The sequence below is a fragment of the Canis aureus genome, chromosome 5, assembly GCF_053574225.1.
Source record: "Canis aureus isolate CA01 chromosome 5, VMU_Caureus_v.1.0, whole genome shotgun sequence".
Classification (NCBI taxonomy): domain Eukaryota; kingdom Metazoa; phylum Chordata; class Mammalia; order Carnivora; family Canidae; genus Canis; species Canis aureus.
Genome location: NC_135615.1, coordinates 75,006,704 through 75,032,569, shown reverse-complemented (window position 1 = coordinate 75,032,569; position 25,866 = coordinate 75,006,704). Strand labels below are relative to the sequence as shown.

Here is a 25,866-nt window from a genome sequence, read left to right as displayed (position 1 = left end):
GTCACAGTTATCACCCCATGTCCACCTTCTCCCTACTATGTGGATTCCTCTCAGCATGTTCAAGTGCATTAGGTATGGCACTGATTTCTTCCTCTTGAAGAAGTCCCCCCCCGAGCCTCCAACCTGCTCCATTCTGGAGACTTGACTCTCAGTCCTGCTGTACAGCGGCTCTATCTCCTGCTTTCTGTCTCTCTCTCTTTCTCTCTCTCTCTGGGGATCTTTTGGCCTCTCCTGTTCTTATTTTTTAATAGTTAATGTTGACATATAGTCACATGCCATAAAAGTCACCCATTTTTTAGGTGACATTCAGTGAATTTCATTATATTTACAGAGCTGTATAAACAGTACCACAATCTAATTTTACATTTTCAACACCGAAAAAGAAACCTTGTGCCTATTCCCACCCTCAGCCACAGTCCCTGTCTCTGTACAGTGGCCTTTTTTGGACATTTCATAAAAATGGAACCATACAATCTTTGGTCTTTTGCATCTTCTTTCACTGAGCATAATGTTTTCAAGGTTCATCTGTGTTGGACCATGCATCACTTTCTATTTATTGCTGAATAATATTTCATGAAGGATATAGTGCATTTTAAATATGCATTAATCAGCTGATGGACATTTGGGTTGTTTCCATCTTTTGGCTGCTATGAATAATGCTGCTGTGAACCTTCATGTACAAATTTTTGTGTCAATGAATGTTTTTATTTATTTGAATGTGTGTGCCTCAGAGTGGAATTGCTGGGTCATTTGAGGCCTCTTTGTTGAACTTTTTGAGAAACTGCCAAATTGTTTTCTAAGGAACCTGCTCTATTTTACGTTGCCACCAGCAGTGTATGAGGGTTCTGATTTCTCCACTCCCTGACCAACACCTGTTATGGTCTGTCATCCTTTTTATAATAGCGATCCTAGTAGGTATGAAGTGATCTCATAGTGGTTTGGATTTGCATTCCCTTAACACCTAATATTGTTGGGCATCCTTTTGTGTGCTTATTGATCATTTGTATATCTTCTTTGGAGAGATACATATTCAAATCCTTTGCCCATATTTTAACTGAGTAATTTATCTTTTTATTGTTGAGTTGTAAGAGTTCTTTCTATATTCCAGATACCAGTCCTTTTTGGATATAGTTTGCAAATATTTCCTTCCATTTTTTAGGTTGTCTTTCACTTTCTTGGTGGTATATTTTTCTTTTCTTTTTAAGATTTTATTTATTTATTTGAGAGAGAGAGACAGTCTGAGATAGCAAGAGAGAGAGACAGCATGACTGAGGAAGAGCGGAAGAACCAGGCTCAGCAGGGAGCCCGACGAGGGCTCCATCCCAGGACCCTGGGATCATGATCTGAGCCAAAGGCAGATGTTTAACCCACTGAACCACCCAGGTGCTCCTTTGACTTTTGTTTTCAACAAAAGTTTTAAATTGATTGTAGTCCAAGTTACCTGTTTTTTCTTTGGTTACTTGGACTTTTGAGATGTCATATCTAAGAAACCATTGCTTAACCCAAGGTCACGAACTCCTGTGTTCTTCTAAAAGTGTTTCATATTAGCCCTTATTTTAGAACTGTGATCTATTTTGAGTTGCTTTATGTGTATGGTGTGAGGTAGGAGTCCAACTTCATTCTTTTATGTGTGGATATTGTCCCAGCACTACTTTTTGAAAAGACTATTCTTTCTCTATTGAGTGGTGTTAGCATCCTTGTCGAAAGGCAGTTGACCATAATGTAAGATTTTATTTCCGGATGTCAGCTCTATTCCATTGATCTCTATACCTGTCCTTATGCCATTATCACACTGTCTTGATTATTACAACTTTGTAGTTTTTAAAACAGGAAATGGGAGTCTTCCAACCTTGTTCTTGTTCAAGATTGTTTGGGCTATTGTTCAGCTTTTCCTTGTAAGAGTGCTTGTACTTCTATATGAGTTTTAACATCTGCTTGTCAACTTCTACAAAAAAAAAAAAGCAAACTGAGATTTTGATAGGAGTTACATTGAATTGATTTGGGGAGTATTGCCATTTGATATTACTAAAGTCTTCTAATTCACAAATCTGAAACATCTTTCCACTTATTTAGATTGTCTTTAATTTCTTTCAGCAGTGTTTTCCAGATTTTAGTGTATAGGTCTTGAAATTCTTTTTTTTTTTTAAGATTTTATTTATTTATTCATGAGAGACACACACACACAGAGAGGCAAAGACACAGGCAGAGGGAGAAGCAGGCTCCATGCAGGAAGCCCGACGTGGGACTCGATCCCAGGACTCCAGGACCACGCCCTGGGATGAAGGCAGGCGCCAAACCGCTGAGCCACCCAGGGATCCCCTTGAAATTCTTTTATTAAATGTATACCTGATATCTTATTCTTTTTGGTACCATTTTAAGTGGAATCATTTTCTTAATTTTCTTAATTTTCTTAATTAATCATTTCTTAATTGCTATTTTATAAAAATACATTTGATTTTTGTATATTGATATATTTTACAGCGTTGCTTACCTGGTTTATTCCTTTGCTTACTGCTTGGGAGAAATGCTCTCCATCTCTAAATCAGAAATGATCTCTCTGATAGATGTACCCCCCAGGCACAGGCTGGGACCATAGATCACAGGCAACCGATTTAATCTGCTTATTTAATTATTTAGGATTTTAAAATTGCTTAGGATTTTTTTTAAAGATTTGTTTATTTATTTGGGCGGAGCAGAGGGAGATGGAGAGACAGTCCCAAGCACTCCTTGATGAGTGCAGAGCCTAATATAGGGCTTGATCTCGCCACCCCAAGACTTCCACCTGAGCCAAAACCAAGAGTTAACTGCCTGCACCACCCAGGTGCCCCAGTTCCTTAGGATTTCTTACATGTAAGATTAGTCCTCTGCACACAGATAGTTTTACTTATTCCTTTCCAATGTGGATGCCTTTTGTTTCTCTCCCTTGCCTAACTGCCCTGTCTAGAATTTTCACTACAATGTTAAGTAGTCTTTGTTCTTGATCCTGGAGATGGGGGGCTTTCACCCTTTCACTGCTAAGTATGTTGTTATCTGTGAGTCCTTCTTGCTTTAAAACCTCAATTTAAAAAAAAAAAAAAACAATTTTCTGGATCCCTTGTCTTTATCTTTCTTGGTTTACCCCATCCAGTAGTTTCCTGGACAAGAGTGCATTGGGGAGAATTGAGAGGGTAAAATATTTGAAACTTTTTTTTTAAATTTATTTATGATAGTCACAGAGAGAGAGAGAGAGAGGCAGAGACACAGGCAGAGGGAGAAGCAGGCTGCATGCACTGGGAGCCCGACGTGGGACTCGATCCCGGGTCTCCAGGATCGCGCCCTGGGCCAAAGGCAGGCACCAAACCGCTGCGCCACCCAGGGATCCCAAAATATTTGAAACTTTTAAAATTAGAAAATGACTCCATTCTCTACTCTCGTGCTTAATTGCTAAGGGGCTAAGTAAAGAATTGCAAGATGAAAGTCATTTTCACTCAGAATTTTGAAATGGGTTCCTTGTTTCTGTCTCCTAGCACTCCTGATAAGTCTAATGTCATTCTGACACCTGATCATGTTTTGAAATTTCATGATGACATGTCTTGGTGTGAATCTCTTTTTAGCCATTATGCTGGGAAATCAGTGGATCTTCTCAGTATGCAAACCATATCCTTTGGTTCTGGGACGTTTTCTTGAACTATTTCTTTGATTATTTTCTTCTCTCCATTTTTTCCATTTCTGAAATTCCTGTAATTTCGATGTTAGGCTTCCTGAGTTGGTCCTCTAAACTTATTTTTCTTCTATTTTCTGTCTTTTTCCCCCTTTCACCACTTAAAAAACTTTTTTTAGTTTTACCCTGGGAAATTTCCTCAAGTTTATATTCCAGCTCTTCTATTGGCTTTTTAGTTCTATTGTCAAACTGTGTATTAATTCCAAGAATTCTGTTTTATTTTGTGAATGTTCTACTTTGAATATACCTTTCTTATCTCATGGATGCAACCTGTCTCTATGAGGATATTATTCTGTGTAGTTTCCTTCCTCCTGCAGAGCCTCTGTGTCCCCTAAATTTACTTTTCCTATTTGCTTATATATGTATGTACATCCAGCTCACATATTAGTTTTTCCACAAATGTTTGGGGATCCCTTGTTGTGTGCTCATGTTAAGTGTGGGGAGGAAAACAAGATGGTTGAAGCTCCAGTGTGGTGACTGGGCTTTATTGGCCAATGACTCATTGTAGGATGATCTGACAGGGGACCTCTTGATATAGGTTCTTGCTTTCTAGAGCTAGTCAGACTCTGCAGAGGGGTGTTTCTATTCATCTACCTAGAGGGTGGACTCCTAGTTCTAGCTTGTTGAGAGTCATGTGGGTAAGAGGGCTAAGGAACAGTGGGATAGTCCAGAAACCTTCACCTAACCTCATGCTCTCAGGAAGGGGCTCTGTGCCTCTTCCAGGTATCACACAGTCCACAGGACCTCTGTCCTACTCCCTCTCATGATTCAAGCTCTAGTTTTGCTGGAGTGAGAAGGGGATATGTTCTTGGCTATGGGGAGGCTAGGGGTCTTACTGCCTTTAAGCTGACTTTAAACAAATCCTCCTGTTATTTCACTTCCAGAGATGCCTGATGTCACCAATTCCAGAGCCATTGGGGTTGTTGATATAGACCTGGTGCTTGTTTGCTTTCAGCATCATGGCTTAGCTTCTGCTTTCTTGGCTTTGCTAAGTCAGTGTTATGCATCTCTCTCCTTTCCAGCTGCCAGAACTTTGTTGCGGTTGTCTTTTTCTCTCTTTGCTTTGTCCTTGTGGATTGATACCTTTAAAACATTCTCACACTGTTGTTTTAGTGGAGTTTCATAGGAGAAATAGAGGTTAATGCATTTACCTAGCCCATTGTCTTTAACCACAATCTCTTGCACTGCTAATTGTGTGGTCCGCTGAGCCTCAGCATCATCAACTGTATCAGTTATGTATTGCCACAGTGATGCTGCCTAACAAACTTGGACAGACCTCACTGGCATGCAACAAAAAGTGTTTATTTAGCATGAGGGTCCTCAGGGTTCAGCTGCTTCTGGCTGAGCCAGCTCAGTGACTGCTGATCTTAATGGGCTCACCCTCATGTCTGGGGGCAGCTGAGTGTGGTCTAGGAGAACTTTGACTGGGACAACTAGGCAACTCAGCTCTGTTCCATTTGTCTTCCGTTTTCAGCAGGCTACTCCAGGAATGGTCTCATGGCAATGGCCAAGGGGCAAGAAAGCAAGAGAAAACACGCAAATACTTCTTCAAGCCTCTACTCACATCACGTTTGCTGTCATTGGTTAAAGCTAGTTGCATAGCTGAGGCCAGAGTAAAAGGACAGGGTCAGACACTCAGAGAGGCAAAGGGTGCTAACACAACATGGAATGAGGAACTGGGGCCATTGGTGAAGCCTCTCTGCCATGGTTGTCTAGGCCTGGCTCTGGAGCAGAGTGCCCCTACTGTTGAGTTTTCTACTAAACCCAGAGTACATTGCCTAAACTGGGAACCTGGGGTCCTGCCACCCTGATCTGTATTCAGTTGACAGAGTCATTCCTTTGCTTACTACTTGGGAGATAGGCTCTCCATCTCTAAAACAATCAGAAATTATCTCTCCGATAGAGAGATGTACTCCCCAGGCATAGGCTGGGGCTGTAGATCACAGGCAACCGATTTAATCTGCTTAATTATTTGATTCAATCAGAAGTTGGCTTAATTATTTTCTTGCTTCTCACCTCTTTTTAATCCATTCTAGAAACTGATTATGTCTTTAACACCAACCCAGAGATAAGTGTTTCAATTGGGAAATGTAATTAGCCAAGGAAAATGAACATGGGCACTGCCTTTTGTCAAAGTACCATTAAAGCCTAACTCTGGTCAATACCAATGTGGTGTGAAGACAGAAAGCACAGTTTGCACCTCTTGTGACCAGAGAGGGGAGGCCCACAGGAGGTAAGGAATTAGTCATCTTGGCATCTCAGTAAAAGAGGCTCATTAATTCATTCATTCATTCATGAGGCATTTCTAGGCCAGTCCTGGGCTGCTGCTAGAGATGCACAGGTGAGCTGGTGGTGTCCCTTGCCCCAAAATAGTCTACAGGGAAGGATCTACACATAATTGTGATGTGCAAAGTGTAGAGAGCACAAAGGAGCTCCTGATTCTACCTCTGGAGCTTCATAGAGCCAGTAACATTGAACTGGGCCGAAAACATTGAGGGAGCACAAAGGAGCTCCTGATTCTACCTCTGGAGCTTCATAGAGCCAGTAACATTGAGCTGGACTTCCTGGGCAGGAAGGACTAAAACGGCATTGTAGGTGGAAGGCATAGCATATGCAAGGGTATGGCAGTGTGAGAGCTCAGGAGGACATGCAGAGGCAACTAGAGCAAGGTCACCAAGGGCCTCGTAGGCTGTGCTAAGGCATCCGAGAGCACAGATGTGTGGGGTGTCCTTGGGTCATTTCACTTTTCAGTTCCTCTCTCCCTGCTAGGAGTACTAGGATTCTCCTAAAGTGTTTGTTTTAATAGAAATTTTAAAATACATGACTTTTGAGGGAGACTGAATAATCTGAAACCTGAGGGATGGATTCAGGGCAATTGAGAACCACAGATGTGCATTACCTAGAACTTAAGATAGGAGGGCAGGGGAAGGGAAGGAATTCTCAGGCAGACGGTCCAGCCTGGGCAAAGGCTTGGTGGTATGGCACATTGAATTGTATGACTGCAGCATGAAATGGAAACGTGGGTAATGAGCAACCCAGGTAGGCAGGACCAGGTCCACCAAGGGCTATTTATTTATTTATTTTCAGAAAAACACCTAGTTTTATTTCTCTTTTTTTCTTTTTTTTAAATTTAAATTCAGTTTGCCAATATATAGTATAACACCCAGTGCTCATCACATCACGTGCCCTCCTTAATGCCTGTCATCCAGTTACCCTGTCCCCTCACCCTCCTCCCCTTTTGCAACCCTTGTTTCCCAGAGTTAGGAGTCTTTCATAGTTTGTCTTCCTCTCTAATTTTTCCCCAGTTAGAGGCCAACTGCTTGGCCTAAGCACCTACAATGGGAAGACTGCAGACATGGGAGCCTTCCTAATGCTGCTTGGGCTGTAACTGTTGCTTCAGGGCCCCTCCTAATAAGTCTTCACTTTTTCAAAAGCTCTAAGTGTTCAGATCAGTGGTCACTGGTTTCCTTGGCTCTCTGCCCGAGATCAAAGCATGTCTGAAATGTGGTAAGGTGGAGAGGTTACCTGGAGAAAGGGAGGGAGGACCCTCTGCTACCAGGGCCAAGAAGAGGCTGAGTCACCACACCTGCACCCACCTGGTTCCTCTTTACCTTAACCCTCAGCTGTCCTTAGAGAAGAAAATCCAGCTGAGGAAGACCGAGAGCTAACAGAAGTTCCCAGGCTGCATCTCACTGTAGGGGACCCACCTGCTATCTACCACCCTGTCTGCTCCGTATGCACTTGTGTGTGTAACAGAATGGGTACAATTCTCTATCCTGCTCTGTCACTTGATAGGACCTCACAGCCTCTTTCCCTGCCTTCCCCAGGTGGAACCCTTCTCCCTGGGGAAACAACTAGTGTAGGGTAAGAGTGCTGACACTGTGGTTCCAGTTGATGTGCTGTGTGACCTTGGACAAGTTGCTCAACCTCGCTAAGCCTCAGCCTTGTCATCTGGCAGTGGAGAGAACATAACCTCCTCAGCCCTGGAGCTGAATAAAATGTTCTGTTTGGCACTCAGCATGCAGGACATAACGAACAGGTGGCTGTGGCTATGGCGGGGGCTGCAAGACCCAGCTCACATTGCTGCCCAGTGGACTGAGTAGCCTTGCATGCCAGTTGTTAATCTCCATGGGCCTGTTTCCTCCTCAGGGAAATCAGGGTGATGGCACCCCGTGGGGTGGAAGGATCAAGCAGGTGCATTGCTGTGTGTGAAGAGTTTGAAAATGAATGCTTTTGTCCCTGTCATCTCTTTTCTGTCTCTCCGTGGAGCCTAATCCAGGGCATGGAGGGGTTTTACTCTGTTAGATGATTTGAGAGCTCCTCGAAGCCCCCAGCCAGAGCCAGCAAATGGGCCTTGGTGAGAACACAGGAGGTGGAGATGGTCTGGTCTGCACCCACCTACCCTAGAAACAGGCAGCAGGGCCCCTGCCCCAGGCTGTGCAAGAGGAGGCCCCCTCAGCTAAAGGACATGCAATAACCAAGGTCCTGCTAAAATCGGGGATGGCCAGATCCAGCTCATCATATCACATATTACTCAGGCCTTTCTCCTGTCGTCTGTGGGTCTCAGCATCAGTCTGGTCTGGGAGTACGGGACTGCTTAGGAGGAGCGGGATAGACAGGGAGCCTTAGCAACCGATGCGGGCTTCTATCCGGAGCCTTGGGTCCCAGCCAGACTGGCTGGCAGAACTTTCAGCCACACAAGGTTCTCAGATCTTCAAAGGCAGCAAGCATGTGTCCTGAGCACAGAGCCTGGCAGGAAGACACCAGAGCAGGAGACTGGGGGCTGTGTGGAGACATGACAGGGTTTTGATAACAGTGTCTACCTGACATGTCTGAAAAATCAGGCGTGCATCTTCTTGGCAGGGCATGCAATTTCCTGCTAATGAGTTGTGAGAGGCTGGAACAAGTCATCAGAAGGCTGGGCTGACTTCTTCCCAGGGGGGCTGCCAGGAGATGGAAGCCAGGCTCCAGCCCTCTCCCCTGGGGCGCTCGGCTATTTGGGGATCATCTCTGGTGCAGGACAGAACTAAAACCTAGTGGACCTTGACCCCTTCCCTAGAGCTTCCCCAAACCCCTGGCTACATTTCTTCTGCTTCAGCAGAGTCTGTGCAAAGTCCCCTCTCCTTCAGGCTCTTGGAGAGACAGAAGCCAATAACACCAGCAATGAGGGGCACCTCTGTAGTACTTCCCTGCTTGCAAAGCAGCACTCACATTTTTTTGTCCTATTGGACCTTCGTAATAATCTACATGGAAGAAACTGAGGCTCAGAGAAGCAAAATAACGTGTCCAAGATCATTCCATTTAGTGCGTATATTTATTTAAGGTAATGCTAGCTGCTGTAATAAATAAACACAGAGAGCTCAATGGATTGAGACAAGAGGCATTTATTTCTTGCTCATGTAAAGTCAAATTGATGGAAGGAGGAAGGGGCTCTGTTCCTCAGGATCACATAGGGACCCAAGGTGATGGAGGCTCTGTCACCTTCAGGTTGTTACTCCCAAGGTTACCTTGGCCACGGAGCATCCCACAGGTGGATGAGGCAGCCTCAGAGTGGTGTATGTAATTTTTGCCCACATTCCATTGGCCAGAACTTGGTCATACAGCCCCACCTAAATGCAGAAGGGTGGGACATACAATTTCCTACTAAGCAGCAGTTTCCCCATGGTGGCTCTGCACCAGTGAAGGGGAGTGTGATCTTTGCTGGGTCTAGGACACAGTGTTTTCCTGGAACAGAGGTTGGGAACACTGGATCAGAGTTTGATGGGAGAGTGGTCACATAGAGGTCAGCAAGTGCCCAACATGGATCAAGACTGGAAGAAGACACAGGATGTCCCTGACCCTGCAAGGAGCCTGGACTGCACTGTCCCAGCCTTTTCCACTGCCTCCCCATGGCCCTTCAGTTAGCTTCTAATCCACACAGCTGCCAAGGGCCTGCCCTGCTGACACACCTCTGTGGCTCCCCACAGCCCTCTCAAAAGAGTCCAGGCCCTTTGGTCTGGCATTCACAGGCCCCCACAGGAAGGCTCCACGTTAGCTTACAGCGTTTTCCTCTCCACACCCCCCCACCACCATGCTGTGCTCCCCCCGACCAGCCTCTTACTATGGGGCCTTTTCACATCCTCTGCCCTCTGCCTGAGTGTCTTTCCTCCAGTTTTTCACCCTGCAGATTTCTACTCATCCTTCCTGATCCAAATCAAAGGTTGTCTAGGAGGCCCCATTCAGCAGAGTGAGCTAGCTGCTTAGCCAGCTTTCACTAACGGTTTACTGTGTGCCAGGCACTGTATAAAAGGCTTTATAGGAATTAACTCGTTCACAGCCTGCCAAGCCCCTGAGACGGGCATCCCATTGTATGGACGAGGAGTCTCCGAGAGAGACAGGAACTTGTGTGAGGTCACGCAGCCAGTAAGTGGCAGGCAGATTGCAAAGCCAGGTACATGTGCTCACAGCTGACACAACCACTGGCTAAACTCCTGCCTTTTATTAGCACCTGTCACAATATACCATCATTGTTCATTTACTTAATAGTTGGCCATGAATCTGCTGTCTTTCTGAGAAAGCGGCTGCGGACATCCTGCTGGCCCTAGTCATGGCCCATCCATTCTGGAATCTCCCTCACCACCATCCCCACCACCACCATGCCGAAGTCTGGGTGGCGATTTTCTCTCAAATAAATCCCTCGCCCTCCACTGAGAAGCAGAACCAGAAATTCCTCAAGTTATTGTCTGTCATAATCCCCTCCCTGCTTGCCTGTCAGTTTTTGAAAGTTAACCTGAAACCATTTGAAAATGATCTGAGAGACATAGACCAGCCTTCTCTTTGCATGATTAACTACGATGGCTTTTTAATGATTTGAGCTGTGCCTTCTGCGGTTTGACAAAAATGGATTACCATATATTTCTGAAAACCATGCCGCTGAAATCAGATTTTTTCCATTTTCTCGGTCATTCTCACAAACCTTTGCTGAAAATGACAAATACTCCAGGCTTTAATTGTTCAGTCGCACAAGGGTGGCACCTCCCGAGTTCCGAGAACTGCTCTCTTCGAGGAAAGCCTTGAAAGGCTCCTGGGGTTCGATCTTTAGGAAATTGAACTATGTGTTTTCTCTGAAGCAGGGAGAGCTGTCTTCTGGGCTTGGCGTATTTGCTGCATTTGTGAATTGCTTTGGCCCCAAGATCCAAAACAGAGGCAGTTTTTACGCAGGGCTGTCACACCAGGCATGCAGAGTAGGTGGGTGTGGGCAGAGGTGAGGGGCCTCTCCCTACTCAGCCGTGCACAGACCTTCCCCCTCCTGCTCCCCCTTTCTGCCAGGCTCTATGCCTTATCCAAGTTGCCCACACCTTCAGACCGGGGTATTATCAGTCCCTTTTGACAGATGTAGACTCACGGCCCAGAGAGGTTAAGTGACTTGGTTATGGCCACACAGCTGGTAATATAGGAGCCAAGCCTCAAACATTTTGACCGGAAACCTGTGCTTTTTCCGTTATCACTACTGCCTCTAAAAACACCAAATTCCATCAAATGAAGGGTGACTCACAGGCACCCCCTACAGCCCATTTATATTTAAAGAAAAAAAACCTCTGCCTGTATACCCACTAATGCCCATCTCTCTAGTGATGTGTGTTATCTGACATTATCCCCATTTCACAGATGAGGATGTTGAGGCTCATGTGGGTGAAGTAGCTAACCAGAGGTCACACAGCTAGGAATAGCCAAGGTAAGATTTGACTCTATACCTGCCTAACTCCAAAATAATTTCCTCACCCATCCTTTGTAGGAAATAAAAATCTGTGCCCCTCACCTCATTAGGTGGTTAACATTAGATAAGTCTGGCAGGGGGAAGCCTGCATTACTTTTTGTGTAAAATGTGTACAGTATCTTTTCAGTTAAGGAAAGGGGGTGGTGTGGCTTCTGTTAGATTCTAGAAGGAGCCTATGGAACGAAGAAAGGGAAGGTGCCTGGTCAATAGAGTGGGGCGAGTCAGTCCCCACCTCTTCCCTGGATGCTGGGAGTGAATCAGGTGGGCCCATCAAAGGCTTGAGGGGGAGAGGGTCACCTGGTCAGGCCTCTGGTCATGCTCACTCTGGCTCCTTCTCAGTTCTCCAGGTTAACTCAGTCCATATTTACACAGAACATCCTGAGTGCCCAGCATTATACTGGACTCTTTGATGACTCCTATGGTGAATATGGTCAGGATCTCTGCCTTCTGGGGCTTCGGCCTGTCAGAGAGACAGACAAACACAGATCCTCCTGTGAGTCAGCCTGGGGTAGCTGATTAGTGGTGAGACCCATAATGGGGCAGGGAGAAAGCGTCACCCCTAGAGGGACCTGAGAAGGCTTCATGGAGAAAAGGGTGCCAGGCTGATCTGTGTCAGGGCAGGCCTCCCGCAGGGAGAGGCACCCAGCTCTTCACACATGGGCAATGCCTAGCACCTCTGGGGCATCGCTCCAGCCCACAGGCGAGGAGGGGGACTGGGAGTCTTAACACTAATGGGCACCTCCCTGGGATCCTCTCAGACCCTCTGAGTCTAGCCGGGGTGGCACAGCAATGCAGTGCAGAGTCTCCAAAGCAGACGGCCTGAGTTGAACCCTGATTCCACCATTCATCATCCTCTGGAAATTCTCATGACAACTCGAAACGTTGGTTTCCCCATCTGTGGAAGGGGGACATGAACTGTGCCTTCCTTGTAGGGTGGTTGGAGGCTTTAAAGAGGTGCTGCCTGCGGGTGCTCAGCAGCAGGGTGTCCACCTCTACACGGGCTGATAGCTGTTACTTTGTCTCTGCTGGGGCCCATGTGGGCAGCTGTGAGTCCAGCATTTTACACGCACTGTGTGATCACTCACCCTTGGGATGGTTCTGCACAGTAGAGTTATTGTTGCTGCTGTTGTACAGATGAGGAAACTGAGGCAGCCAGTAAGTGTGGCTCCAGGCTCAACCCTTCTTCTAGCCCATTCCCTGCCAGCTCAGCCATCCCAGCAAGTGGAGGATGCTGCCCTGGAGCTTAGCTCCGTACGTACCAGGCTCTCCCAGCACTGCCTCTACCACGTGTCTATTTCTTGGGGTGAATAGGGCCTCTTTGATTTCCTTTCGTTTCCCTTTTCTAAAAATCATCCTTCATCTTGTTATTGGAGCTACGCATCTGCGTCTCTTGGCTCTGGTCCCCAGGATGTGTTTGCCACAATCAATGCATAGCTCTGTGTGGCCACGATATATATCCAAGATGGCATTGTGACCCTGTGCCTCTGGGCCTGGGAGGACAGCTGGGGGCTCCCCTGATGGGGCTGACATGAGGCCACTGGCTGACATTGCCCTGCACTCAGGGTTAATTCTTCTTGTTCCTGGACTGGTGAACAGCTGCCCCCCAGCTTGGGGGCATCGCCAGCGGCCCTCCGATGGTCTCAGAGCATGAGCCCAGGTGCTCCCTGCCATTCTGCTACCCACCCACAAGTGACTAGTGGGTGCTCGCTAACCAAGAGGGATCCCCGCTGGGTCGCCCTCCCAGCCACTCTGCACACAGCAGCCAGAGGATCAGGTCCCTAAGCCATCCAGGCCTCTTCCTGAGTCTCCGGGTCTGTGTAGCCTGGCCCCACCCCCTCGCTCCCACTACTGCCCTTCTTCCTCACTGCATGTGACCTCTCCTCTGCTCCACAAACATGTCAAGACTTCCCCCACCTGCCGCTGTTCTCTTTGCTGTGCATTCTACTTCTCATGCCCCACCCCCTCTTTTGTCCTGTGCTTCCTTCAGGCCTCAGCTCAAATGCCACCCCTGTTCTGGCCTCAGATCCTGTCCTCTCTTCCTTTATCACAGACATTACTTTGTAACTGGATGTTGTCTGTGTGACACCTGGTTGGTGCAATCCTCCCCCACCAGACCTGCAGCTCTCTGAGCATGGGGATCAGGACTGTGTGCTCCCCACTGTGCTTCCCTACCAGGCACATCCTGAGCATTCAGAAATGTGGTTTGGGGTGAATAAATAAATCCTGAGCGAGCACCTTAATTCCTTGAAGCCTTGATCTTCATCTGTAAAGGAGGGACAGTAACAGAGTTGTCACGAGGTTTAAAAAAAGATGTTTATGAAACGTATAGCATGATGCCTGACATGAAGCGAGCGCTTGGCCAGTGCTAGCTGCAGTTATTTCTGTTTACCTCTGATGAGGAAAGGGTTGTGGTTGGCATCTAGGAGAACTCCACATTGCACAAGCAAACCTTAGTGGAGGGCCAGCCCTTGGCCAAGACCTCAGGGTGTCATGGGATTGGTCTCTGACCCCAGTGCCTCACACCACACAGGAGCAGCTTCTGATGAGGGCCACTGACTATCAGGAAGGCTTCCTAACCTGGGAATGAGGCCATAGGAAGATGGCATCCATTTCTTCAGCAAAATTGGAGGTGCCATGGCTCTGTGGGGCCTGGTCCAGCTTAGATTAACCAGGCTTAAATTCAGCCCCAAAGATACTCACCACCCAGGGTTGGACTTGAGAAAAGGACACAGATGACACAGATTACCATAATGAAAGTGGAAAGAAATTCTTTTAATAAAAGAGTTCAGAGGAGCACAACCCCAGGTCCAGATGGGGGGAAATCAGGGATGCCTTCATGGGGGCAACAGCATTCTCTCTAGAACTTAAAGTAGACATTGGATTCAGAAATGTGTAGAGACATCTGGGGTAAGAGGAGGCGTTCCAAGCAGAGATAACAGCTTGAGTAATGGGCTGGAAGCCTAGAAAGAAGGGACCACAGAGAATCAGTAGTCTAGCTGGAATGTGGAGAACATAAAAAGACTAGTAAGAAATCGGGCTGGAAGGGCACTGGATCACTGGCCTCTTCCAAAATAATGCTGTGGACAATGGTGGCAGATAACAATGAGCATTTTTTAAAAAAAGATTTTATTTAATTATTCATGAGAGAGAGAGAGAGAGAGAGAGGCAGGAGACACAGGCAGAGGGAGAAGCAGGCTCCATGCAGGGAGCCCGACACGGGACTCAATCCCGGGTGTCCAGGATCAGGCCCTGGGCTGAAGGCGGCACTAAACCACTGAGCCACCCAGGCTGCCCAAGCATTTATTTCTTATTCATGCAGTTGCAGATAGGCTGGAGTTCATTTTCTCTAGGCTGTGCTCAGCTGGATCCAGTCCGCTCTCCCTGTCTCTCACTGTTCTTGGACTAGCGGCTGTTTGAGATTTGTTCTTCTCACAGTGAAAGGTGGGCGCACAGGAGGGCAAGCCCAACCATGCAGGCTTATTTCAAACCCCCATTCAAGTCATGTCCGCTAATCCATTGGCAAGTTTCACAGGCAAGCCTAAAATCACGGCACAGTTTAATTCCCCACCCATCATGAAACCAAAGCAAATTACTTGGACATGACCAAGGTTGATGGTCTGGGGATGTTTGCTTCTCCCATGGAGGTAGAGGGAGGAGGGTACTGCGTAATCCTCTTACAGGTAAAAGCCAGGTAGAAGCCAATTTATGGAGGGACAAAGGAGCTGCGCAGGGCTGCAGCTGGACTTTAATATCTCTAGGGGTGAGCACCAGAAGACTCTGGCTTTTCTTTCCCTGCTCAGTGAGGTAAGAAGTGTGTTGAGAATGCCACAGCCTGCCCTGCTCCATCCTGCCTTCCTGAGGGCTCATGCCTCCTGCCTGCCTGGCACGAAAGCCATGCTATTCTTTCCTCAGGGCCAAAGAGGCCAAGGGTCTGCAAGGGATCTTAGCTTTGCCAGCCCCGGTATGGCCTCCTCTGCATTGAGCACCTAAGGGATGGTGTGCTGGGTCTATCAAATTCCCTTGTATACATTTGTCTGAATTGGCCACACCTTTCTAAAAAGAAAACCTTATCATTCCATTTTTCTGAGGTCAAGTCATTTTCCCAAGATCACACAGCTGGGAAGGGACTAAGCTAGGATTAGAACCAAGCCTACGTCGCATGGTCTGGAAGGTGGTGCCTGGTTACAGCTCTGCCCTGAGCAGCTCAGCCACTGTGTGACTTTGGAAGTATCATTGTAGCACCCTGGACTCCAATTCCTCCATTGCCTTTTCTTCTCTCAGAGACATTCTGAGTTAAAAAGCAATTCCAAATTTGATCCCCAGCACTGTCTGAGGAAGTTTTAAAATACACATTTCCCAGTCAGACAGCACTCTCAGCTCTGACTTAAAAACAAATACAACCTTAACATTTTTAAAACATGCCCTGTTTTCCAATGGGGAGTCCTGTCCAGGAGAGCATTTCAGTGAACTGTGTCTGGTCATTGGTCACATTGAGCCTCATTCAGCGGTCGGCCACAGCAAACATTCTCCAGTTAGCTCTGGCAGCAAAGCGTGGCATCTGTTTGCAAAGGCTGGAGGAAGCCATTAGTTCCACCAGGGCTGTGACATTTGCCACCACCCATTTTGTCCCTGCAACAGTGTTTTCCTTGGATAGCTGGCCACTGTGGTGTAGAGTGTGTTTTTTCCAAGGCCGAAGGCCTTGTCAAGTGTTTGGGATCTCCAGGAAAGTGCTTTCAGCATTTCCACCAGCCATTCATTCATTCACACCTTCTCTGTGCCTGGGCTGCAGATGGATGCCAAGGCCTCTGGGAGAAGTCAGGTCCGGCCACCACCCCTGGGATGCAGAGGCACTTGCTATGTGGTGGGAGCAGTATTGCGACCAAGGCACCTGCAGTGGAACGGGGCAGGCTGTCATAGGAGGAAGTCAGGTCTGCTTGGTGGTTCAGAAATTCTTTTATTTTATTTTATTTTATTTTATTTTACTTATTTTTTTTTCAGAAATTCTTTTTTTTTAAAAAAAGATTTTATTCATGAGAGACAGAGAGAGAGAGAGGCAGAGACATAGGCAGAGGGAGAAGCAGGCTCCCCATGGGAAGCCCAATGTAGGGCTTGATCCTGGGACTCTGGGATCACGCCCTCAACTAAAGGCAGATGCTCAATCACTGAGCCACCCAGGCATCCTGGGGTTCAGGAATTCTTAAAGCGAAGACAGGAGGCTCAAGCCAAGGCCAGGACAAAAGCGTAGGTGTTCACCAAACCAGTTTGGAAAGGGAAGGTATACCATGCATAGGGACCCGTGTCAGCAGTCACCCTGGGGAGCTACTAGTGACCTCCTCTGGATAGAGCATCACATGCATGGGGAGCAGCAGAGAAGCTGGAGAGGCTGCCAAGGCCTGGCCCACAGGCACCCAGCACCCCGTGCCCAGTGATCTGAATGTGACTGGGGCAATAGCACGGTCAGATCTGATCATCTTTTATTGAAGCACCTCTAGTAAGAGCATTCTGTTGAGTGCCAGGAATAGTTCCTAAAAAATATCCTTAGTCTCTTAAGAGGCTCTAAGAAACCTTTGTCTGGAAACACACATCCTCTGAACACAACTTCATGTGATCAGGAAATAGCCATCATGGGAAGATTCAAGAAAAATATTACTGGAGGGAAGAAAAAAAAAAAACCTGCCCCAGACCTGAAAGAAATGCAGAGGTCCTATCCCTAAAAGGATTTCATGCGCCCAGAAGATCTCACCATACAAGATGGTGCGGTTTTAAACAATGTGCTTTGGGGTAGTGGGGGCATCACTGCAATCATCCTAGAAACCCCCATGACGGAACATTCCAGTTGCTACTCCTGCGTAACAAATTACTCCAAAACTTGGTGGCTTAAAACAATTACCTTACTATGCTCACAGATTCAGGGGGTCAGGAACTCAAACAGGGCACAACGAGGGCAGCTTATCACTTTACCACCATGTCTGTGCCCTCAGCTGGAAAGGCTCGAAGAGTAACTTGATGGCTGGAACCACCTGAAAGCTTTTTAATTCACCTGTGTGGGGCTGACGCTGGCTGTTGGCTGGGGGCTCAGAGGGGCTGGCGGTCAGAAACCTTACACGTGGCCTCTCCGCGTATTTTCTCTCTGGCTGCCTGGTGCTTCCTCACAGTTTGGTGGCTGGCTCCAGGTGCCAGCGTTCCAAGGGACAGGAACTGGAAACTGGCGGTGTCTTAAGGTCTGGGCCTAGAAACTAGCGCATCATCCCTTCTGGTTTATTCTGTTGGACAAAGGTCCAACCAGATTGAAGGAGAGGAGCCGTGGGAGGAGTCCCTCTCCTGGGGTGGGATACACTGTGTCAGCAGAGTCTGGGAAGTAAGAGCAGCCACCCTGGTTTCTTTGGAAGCTGAGAAAGAAACACTTGCGTTGTTTCTTTACAGATTAAGAAAAGTCTCTGTGGATTATGTCATCAAATTAAATGCAACCGCCTGAGTATGGCTCTGGGGATACTGTGGTAATAGGCTATGTTTTGGGTGATTTTTTTTTCCTTCTAAATGTTCTTCCTGGAGCTTATGTTGGCCAGCCTGACCCATTTCTCTTTGCTAATGTAACCTTACATAAAAACCTCATCATACGGCAGAGTCAAGAGAGGGGTTACAAACCCAGGCAGCCCCGGGGGAGGAGGTGACAGGAGCTGGGGTCCAGTCTTTTGTAGAAACTGACCCATGCATGACAAATAGCTTCACACAGGACCGTGGTGCACATGCAGTCAGCCACCGTGGCTGATCTGGCCTCAGCCTGGTGACAGGCTCTCCTCTGTCTACTGGCATGAGCCCCTGGAACAGACAGCTAACCTGCCTTGAGTGTGGTCACCACAGACACCTGCTTGGTGGGCTCAGTCTGTTGAACCCAACACATTTACCTTTAACACTTCTGGGTGCCAGACCGTAGCTAGGCCCTGGGAACTGTGAATGAGCCACAACTCGCTCCAAACCCTCCCCACCCAGGGTAAAGGACCTTTTATTCACAAATGCTGGAAAGTGTTCAAGGCAGGAAAGGACAGCAGTGAACAAAACAGGACTCTCCCCTCCAGAAGCCTATGCTCCTTTAGGAGAAAACATTAACAAGGAAATAGGTCCACATATAATGTCTTGAGATAAAGGTCCTGAGGAGGATAAAGAGGTGAGGGAGAAGCAATGGAGGGAGTGATGGAAACTGCTGAGGCCTAACACAGAGCAGACTTGGAGGGCTCTAGGAGCAGTACACGATAGGAGTGGGGGTGGGGGGGTGGAGACAAAGCTGAGTGGAAGCCAGGGCCAGATCACAGGGTCTCTGAGTCCCATGGGAGCCATGGGAGGGCTTTGAGCAGAGGGGTGGCATGTGAGGACTGGCATTTTCACAGGATCCTTCTGGCTGCCACATTGAGGACAGACAGGTGGAGATGTGGGTGGGGAGTGCAAGGGTAGAAGCCCAGGAGCCAGTTAGGAGGCTCTTGGAATAAATCCAAGAGAAGAAGGTGGCTGGACCAAGGTGGGAGCACAGAGGTGAGAAGTGGGTGGAATCTAGACCAGGATTCGCTGTAGGATGGGACATGGGGAGGTGAAATGCAGAGGCAAGGACACCACTCTTGTTAGGAGGGCTTGGCATTAACTTCTGTGGTTGAACAGATTTGGGCAAGCAGGTTAAATGTGAACCACCTGTGACCTCCCAGTGGCAATACAAGCAGGGGCTACGTGAGAGGGGAGGCTGGGAGTTGGCATCTGGGAGTCCCGGTAGTGAGTCACTGAGGGAATGGAGAGGACAGAGAAGAGGAGAGACCCAACCACAGAGCCTTTCCAGAGAGATCTGGAGAACAGGAGGAAGCTGCAGAGGAGCCTGGGAAGGCCTAGTGGCAGGGGTAGAAGGAAAGACAAGAGGAAGAGTGGCATCCTGAAGGCCAGTGTCGGCTCAGAGTGCACGCGATGCCCGGGAGAGTGAGGGTGGCCGTCAGAGACAGAACAGCCTGGTGGCTAGTCTGATGCAGACCAGAGCCCTGCTCTTACAGAGGGACGGAGATGTGTAGACTGACAGTCTACACAGTGGAGGGAAGAGTGGGGCAGCACTTGTCCTGGAGATGGGGGTGCACAGAATAGGGGCCTACGGCGTGGGCCCTAGAGGAGCTGGTGAAGTTTTCTCAGGAGAGGAGGGTCAAGGGAGGGCAGAAAGAATCTCATGTAGACCACAGTGGTGGTGATGAGAGTTGCTTCCTGAGCAAGGTGGCACCAAGCGGGTTTTAGATTGCCCCGGGAGGAGGAGGGAGGGGGACGCAGTTCCTAGCAGTCCACAGAAGAGTCACAGAAATTGGGGCATCTAAAGAGGCCACAGGGAATGTGAGTGGCCCACTTGGGCTGGGGGCTCTGGCCTTCAGGGCTGTTTGGAGATGAGGTACAGGGAGGCAGTGGGAACCTTTGACCTCAAGGAGCTCACAGTTTGTTAGAAGGTGAGCAAAAGCCCACCATGCAGGCAGAGCAGGAGTGATAGGTGCATGATTGGGAGCTCCCTCCGCAGGAGGAGGTTGGCTGGGTGCAATCAGGGAAGGCTGCCAGTGAGAGGCAGACCTTTGAGAACCTGTGGGCTTTGAGTATGCCCAGATGCACATAACAGTTTTTTTGGCAGAGGAGAGCACAGACACAAAGGTATGAATGCAGGAGCGTGCAGCACGTGTCCAGGAAGCATAGCCTGATGGGAGATGAGATTAGCCAGGTCTTTTGGCATCAGACCCAGAAGCTTCACCCCTTCCCTTGTTGCATGGGTACTTGGAAACCATTGCAGCTTCCTGAGCTGAGGAGGGACACAGTTGGATCTGGTTTTAGGAAGACAGGTTAGGCAAGAGTGTGCAGGGTAAATTTGAGGGGAAGGGCAGGCGTCCCAGAGGCAGGAAGACCCTTTGAGAGATGAGATGCACACCCGGATCAGGGGCGTTGATGGCTCAGCAGCAGACACAGGTGGGACCCAGTGACACTTCCGTTAAGTTGGGCCAAAGGTCTCATGCCACACTGCCAGTGTGGGAGGGGCCATTGATGCAAGAGCTCCCTAGGGCCTTGGTGACCCCAGAAGGCTTGCGGAGGGGCTGCCCAGGGCCAGTTGAGGGCAAGGAGGGCCACGCTTCTGTGTGTTGGGGTAAGCTAACATGTACCCAGCATCAGCACCAGCTTCTTCCTATCCACTGCCCCATGTAGCCCTCCCTGCAGCCTTATGAAGTAGGTCCTGCTGTCATCCCCATTTTGAAGATGAGGAGCATGAGACTCTGAAAGATACAGTGACTTGCCTTGGCACACAACTAATACGTGACGGAACCAGAACTTAAACCCACATCTCCCTGACCTAGGCCAGTGATTCAAAGTAGGTTACGGGACCCCAGAACTAAGAACAATGAACTGATTTAGCAGGCACTTGCTCTGTGCCAGGCACATACAGGGGTCTTTGTCAGAAAGGCCGGGCACGTCTGTGATGCGTTTATCCCAGCTCAGGGACCTGCAGTGGCTCCCCAGGACCTAACCCAGTGGTCTTACCTCACTTTACAGATGAGAACTTTGACGCTTAGAGCAAATACGTTGCTGGCTCAAGCTGGGGTTTGAACCCAGGGTTGTGTTCTGTAACACACCTCACTGCCTCCTGCCCCGCAGGAAGGGCGGGGGCGGTCCTTGTGCACAGCGAGGGTTCAAAGCTGGAGGTGAGAGAGTGAAGCCAACCTGGAAGCTGCCTCAGGGCCAAGCTGGCTGCTTGACTTTTTGTCCCCCTTTGGGTCTGTGAGTACAGATCCTGTGCCTGTTCACTGAAGAAGGGTGTGTGTGTGTGTGTGTGTGTGTGTGTGTGTGTGTCCATCCGTGTGTCCACGTGTCCCCCGCCCCAGGCTGGCTGCAGGTGCAGATAGAGTTCAGTTCAGGATCGGGCCTTCTCTCTCGGTCAGCCTGGCCCCTGGGTAACCTCTGGCCTGAAATGAAAGGCTTTCCAATAAGCCTTTTCCAATAAGCCTTGCTGGCCGGCTGCCCAGCTGCGTGGTTGCGGGGGCCGGGGTGAGGGACCAACCGAGGAGCGAGGAGCGATGGAGGAACCCGAGAGCAGGGCGGAACCCTGCCAAGAAATCCGTCAGTGCGCGGCTTCTCAGCGGTGCCTCGGAGGCATCTGGGGAGGAGAGCTGGTCGCCAGGAGCCCTGGCTGCCCTCCTGGGCCAGCCTAGGCCCTGGGGCCTCCGGGCTCAGGCTCAGCCCAGGGAAGAAGGGTGCGTGGGGTGAAAACACCAGGCAGCCGAGGGCGGGATTCGGAAATCAGATACTTGGATTCAGAAATCAGATACTCTGGGCCATGTCTCCCTTGGCCTTGGGCTTCTCTTCAAGCCTTCACTGGTCACAGCAGCCTCCTGCCCCTTGCAGGTGGGGCAGGGTTAGCAATCAGATCCGACTGTTTTGACAGGGCATTGAGAGAACTTGGGTTCTTCTCCTTTGGTCTAATCCTGGGCACGTCCCAACCCCTCTCTGGGGGTCCTCTATGAAATTTAGGGGCAAGGCAATGGGATCTTAAAAATCCCCTCGGGGACACCTGGGTGGCTCAGTGGTTGAGTGTCTGCCTTTGGCTCAGGTCGTGATCCCAGGGTCCTGGGATCAAGTCCTGCATCAGGTTCCCTGTCCCTGCAGGGAGCCTGCTTCTCCCTCTACCTATGTCTCTAGTTCTCTCTGTGTCTCTCATGAATAAATAAATAAAATCTTTAAAAAAAAAATCCCTCCAGGCCCTTAAAACATCAAGTGTGAGGCCTTGTTTATAGGCGTCAGAGCCAAGAAGACAGACACCAGGTGGGCACACGGTGGCCAGGTGCATCTCAGCATCTATGCATCTATGACACATCAGTGTTTCTGTGCCTCACTACCTGTTTACCTCACAGGAAAGCCTTCCCATTCAGCCTTTGGCCCGCACAGGGGAAGCAGCCAGCATAAACCAGGAAAGATCAACTGTGTTTGGCTTTGAGTGTTTTCCTACCAAATCCTTCAGTGAAGGAGAGGTTGACATTCTGGAAATTCACTTCAGCCTCAATACTGAAACCATCCTGGGATGCCTGACTCTGGATTGGGATGTCCCTGCTTCTGGAAGTGGATTCTAAAACCTCCAGCCTTATGGGGCACCTAGGTGGCTCTGTCAGTGAAGCATCTGCCATCAGCTCAGGTCATGATCTCAGGGTCCTGGGATCCAGCCCTGCATCAGGCTCCCTGTTCAGCCTCTGCTTCTCCCCTCCATATGTACATGCATTCTCTTTCTCTCTTTTTCAAATAAATAAATAAAAACTTGAAAAATAAAACCTCCAGCCTTATCCTTCTCCCATTTCTCCTGATTTCACTCCTATCATTTTTCCAGGCCATGCCCTTTATCAGACCTTGCCTAGCATAGAGAGGCAAGTTTGAGTTTTGGGAGTCTTTGCCTGCAAAGTCAACACAAGCAGCAGTAAGGAAAGCACTAATTAAGGAGATTAGATGCTAACTCTGAATGAAAGGGGTACCTACAAAGCCCAAGCTTATGCTTCAGACCCTAGAGGGGCTCAGCACTATTAGCAAGCTCCAGAGCTCTGCTGGGGGAAGGTGGAGGCTGTGGTTCTCACTGCTTTTTGAGCCTCTGCAAGGAGGACACTGAAGAAACAATCAGTCCTCTTAAGCTACATGCTGGTGTCTAAAGGAAATTGCTGCTACCTATAGTTTTAAGGAGTTGATGTAAGGTGGCTACCTCTTCCAGGAAGCTCTCCTGATAGCTCCCAGGCACATCTCTTTCTCCCTCCTTTCCGCCTTCACCGTATTTTGCACTCAGGCCCTGGTTGTGCCACATGGAGAGGCCTTCCTCATCACTCTCCTGCCCAGCCCACGTTGTGGAAAGCTGTGATATTTTGCATCATTATCTCAGCCCTTATTCCCAGGGCAAGAGTCTAAGGCCCTGTGGAGGGGCCGGGTCTCTTAACTCATGCTTTCTGTACTCACCATCCCAGAGCGGCCACAAAATCTTAGCTTTGTGCCTTTGTTTGGTTTCTTTGCCCAAACTTTTTTTTCTTTTTCTTTTTTTTTTTTTCAAATAGAAATACATTTCTGGTTATAAAAATAATCCATAAGCTGAAGAAATCAAAAAGCACCTATAATCCCAGCACTTGGAGATAACCATTGAATCACATCCTGCCAGACTTAGTTCTGTGCAAGCTCATCGACATTTGGCATACGATAAAGAAATTATATTGTGCTTTTTCCTCTTTTTTTGCAACCTACATTTTCTCACTTAACAGATCCCAATAAGCACAGGTCTACCTCACCTGCATGGATGACTGCATAGTGTCCTATTTTATGTTTGAGCCACATTTTATATAATTAACCCCCTACTGTTGGATTTAGAGATTTTCCCCCAACTTTTCTCCATTATACACAGTACTACAATAAATCCCTTCCTGGATAAATATTTGTGAACATCTTTTTTTTTTTTTTTTTTTTTTTGGTCTTAGAATAAAATAAAGAATGGAATTGAAAAGTCAGAGGACTGGCATATTTATTAAGATTTTGTAAACCAAATGCCAGTTCACTCTCTCCCCAGTGTCACAGAAAAGTGGTGGGTGCCTGGCTGGCAAGGATGGTTGACTTGCTGGCAGATGTGAGTGGACTAAGGCCTGGGAAGTGGTTTGGCCTGTGAACTCGGTGTCCCAGCCAGCTGCCCACTGTCTGCTGCCCTGAGGAGGAAGCAGCCCAGGGCGGGTGGAAAGAGGGATGCTTGCCCCTGGACTCCCCTTTGAAGACTGGTGGCCCTCGGGTCTCCCTGGATTGTCCCTGGGTCATCCTTGGCCTGCCAGCTTGCCCAGGCCTTTACAGGGGGCCTAGGGAATGGTGGCTTGTGTGGCTGGGGATGGAAAGGACAGAAACGAGCCTGGGTCATGCCTTCAATCTCTGTGCCTACAGGAGGCCTCAGTGGGGCAACCATCATTGACTCCCTTGACACCCTCTACCTCATGGAGCTGCAGGAGGAGTTCCAGGAGGCCAAGGCCTGGGTTGAAGAGAACTTCCACCTGAATGTGGTGAGTCAGAGACCCTTGGGTTGTTAGAGCCAAAAGGGGCCTGGAAGGTGAGTGGGCAGCTCCACCCTATCACTTCTGAGACTCTGGCCCCACGCTGCACAGCAGAGCAGTCCTGGAACTGGGGCTCTGTGCACTCTGCGTAGTCCCCTCTGCCGAGGCCAGCCTCAAGGTAGGGGATCACTCCAACCACGGGCCAGCCCATGAGTATTTATCAGCCTGTTCTCCCCTGGGAGGAAAGACAGCCAGCGATCCCTCCTCCCCCTCCCTGCGGTGCCAGGCGCCTAGGAGGTCCCTTCGAGGGCTGAATCTGTCACACAGAACAGGTACAGCAGAGGAAGTAAATGTAGAGGGGAGGAGTGGCTTATCTGCTCAGAGCTGCTCTAACCTGGAGCCCCCACCCCACCCTCGGCTGCCCTCTAGAGATAGGTAGGAGGATGGGGAGCATCGGGACGACAGTGACAAGGACAATGCCTAATTCACAGGCTAGTTGTGAGGATTAACTACCGTGGAGGGTTATAACAAGCATTATAACACTATCAGGTCTGATACGGATGTAAGGTGGTATCCTCCTCCTCATCAACACCATTGTTTTGAGGCATGTTAGGCCTGGTAGTCTGTGTGAGGAAGCTTAGAATCCTTCCGTTTCCTGCCATATTGAATGAGAGAAAGACCAAGGTGGGAGAAGGAAGGGGTGTCTTCACAGGCCCACCTTGCCTCTGTGCAGATGTAGATAGAGAATGAGCATCTGGCAGCTACTGTGGTTCCAGGAGCTGGCAGGTCCAGGGGAGCCTGGGGACATTTGAGCAGGAGCAGGCTGTGGCAGGTTAGGGAGGGTCCTTGGAAGAAAGCAAGATGGGATCACATCCCCTCTTTGGCCCTTGGCTTTCTCATCTGGAAAATGGAATGATGACCTCGCCGAGCACTGTAGGCTACAAGAATGAACAGCTTTGCGGTGCTCTGTCAGTGGAAAGGCTCTGCCACTTGAAGGGACGGTCGTTGTGGTCAGGAATAAAAGACTGTGATGTGGGGATCGCTGGGCGCAGGAGAAGTAATCGCAGACACCTTTAGGAAGCCGTACAGGGTGCCAGGGAGGGCGGGGCTGGGTGCTGGGCCAGCATCTCACCTGTACCCCTCAGCGCCTCACAGCCGCCCTGTTCAGGATGAAGAGCCTCGGGCAGACAAAAGCTAGAGATCTTGCCTGAAGTCCCAAAGCCAAGTAAGAGGCCAAGGTGGGATTTTAACCTAGATCTGGTCCTTGGAGTGATGGCTCAACACCACTGATTTGCAGTCCAGACCTAAGAAAGAAAACCCTGATTAAGGCAAGTGTGGACTTGTCCTAAGGGCTGCAGAGCTGAGGC

General features: G+C 48.8%; 1 protein-coding gene across 4 annotated transcripts in view; it reads left to right on the top strand.

Annotated features, from left to right (window-relative positions):
- Positions 1–25,866, top strand: part of MAN1C1 (mannosidase alpha class 1C member 1) — a 149,220-nt gene that overhangs the window by 80,097 nt on the left and 43,257 nt on the right. For all 4 annotated transcript variants that reach the window (XM_077899065.1, XM_077899064.1, XM_077899061.1 and 1 more), the window contains exon 3: positions 24,393–24,508. In XM_077899065.1, the coding sequence (XP_077755191.1) occupies positions 24,393–24,508 (116 nt within the window). The remainder of the gene's footprint in view (positions 1–24,392; positions 24,509–25,866) is intronic.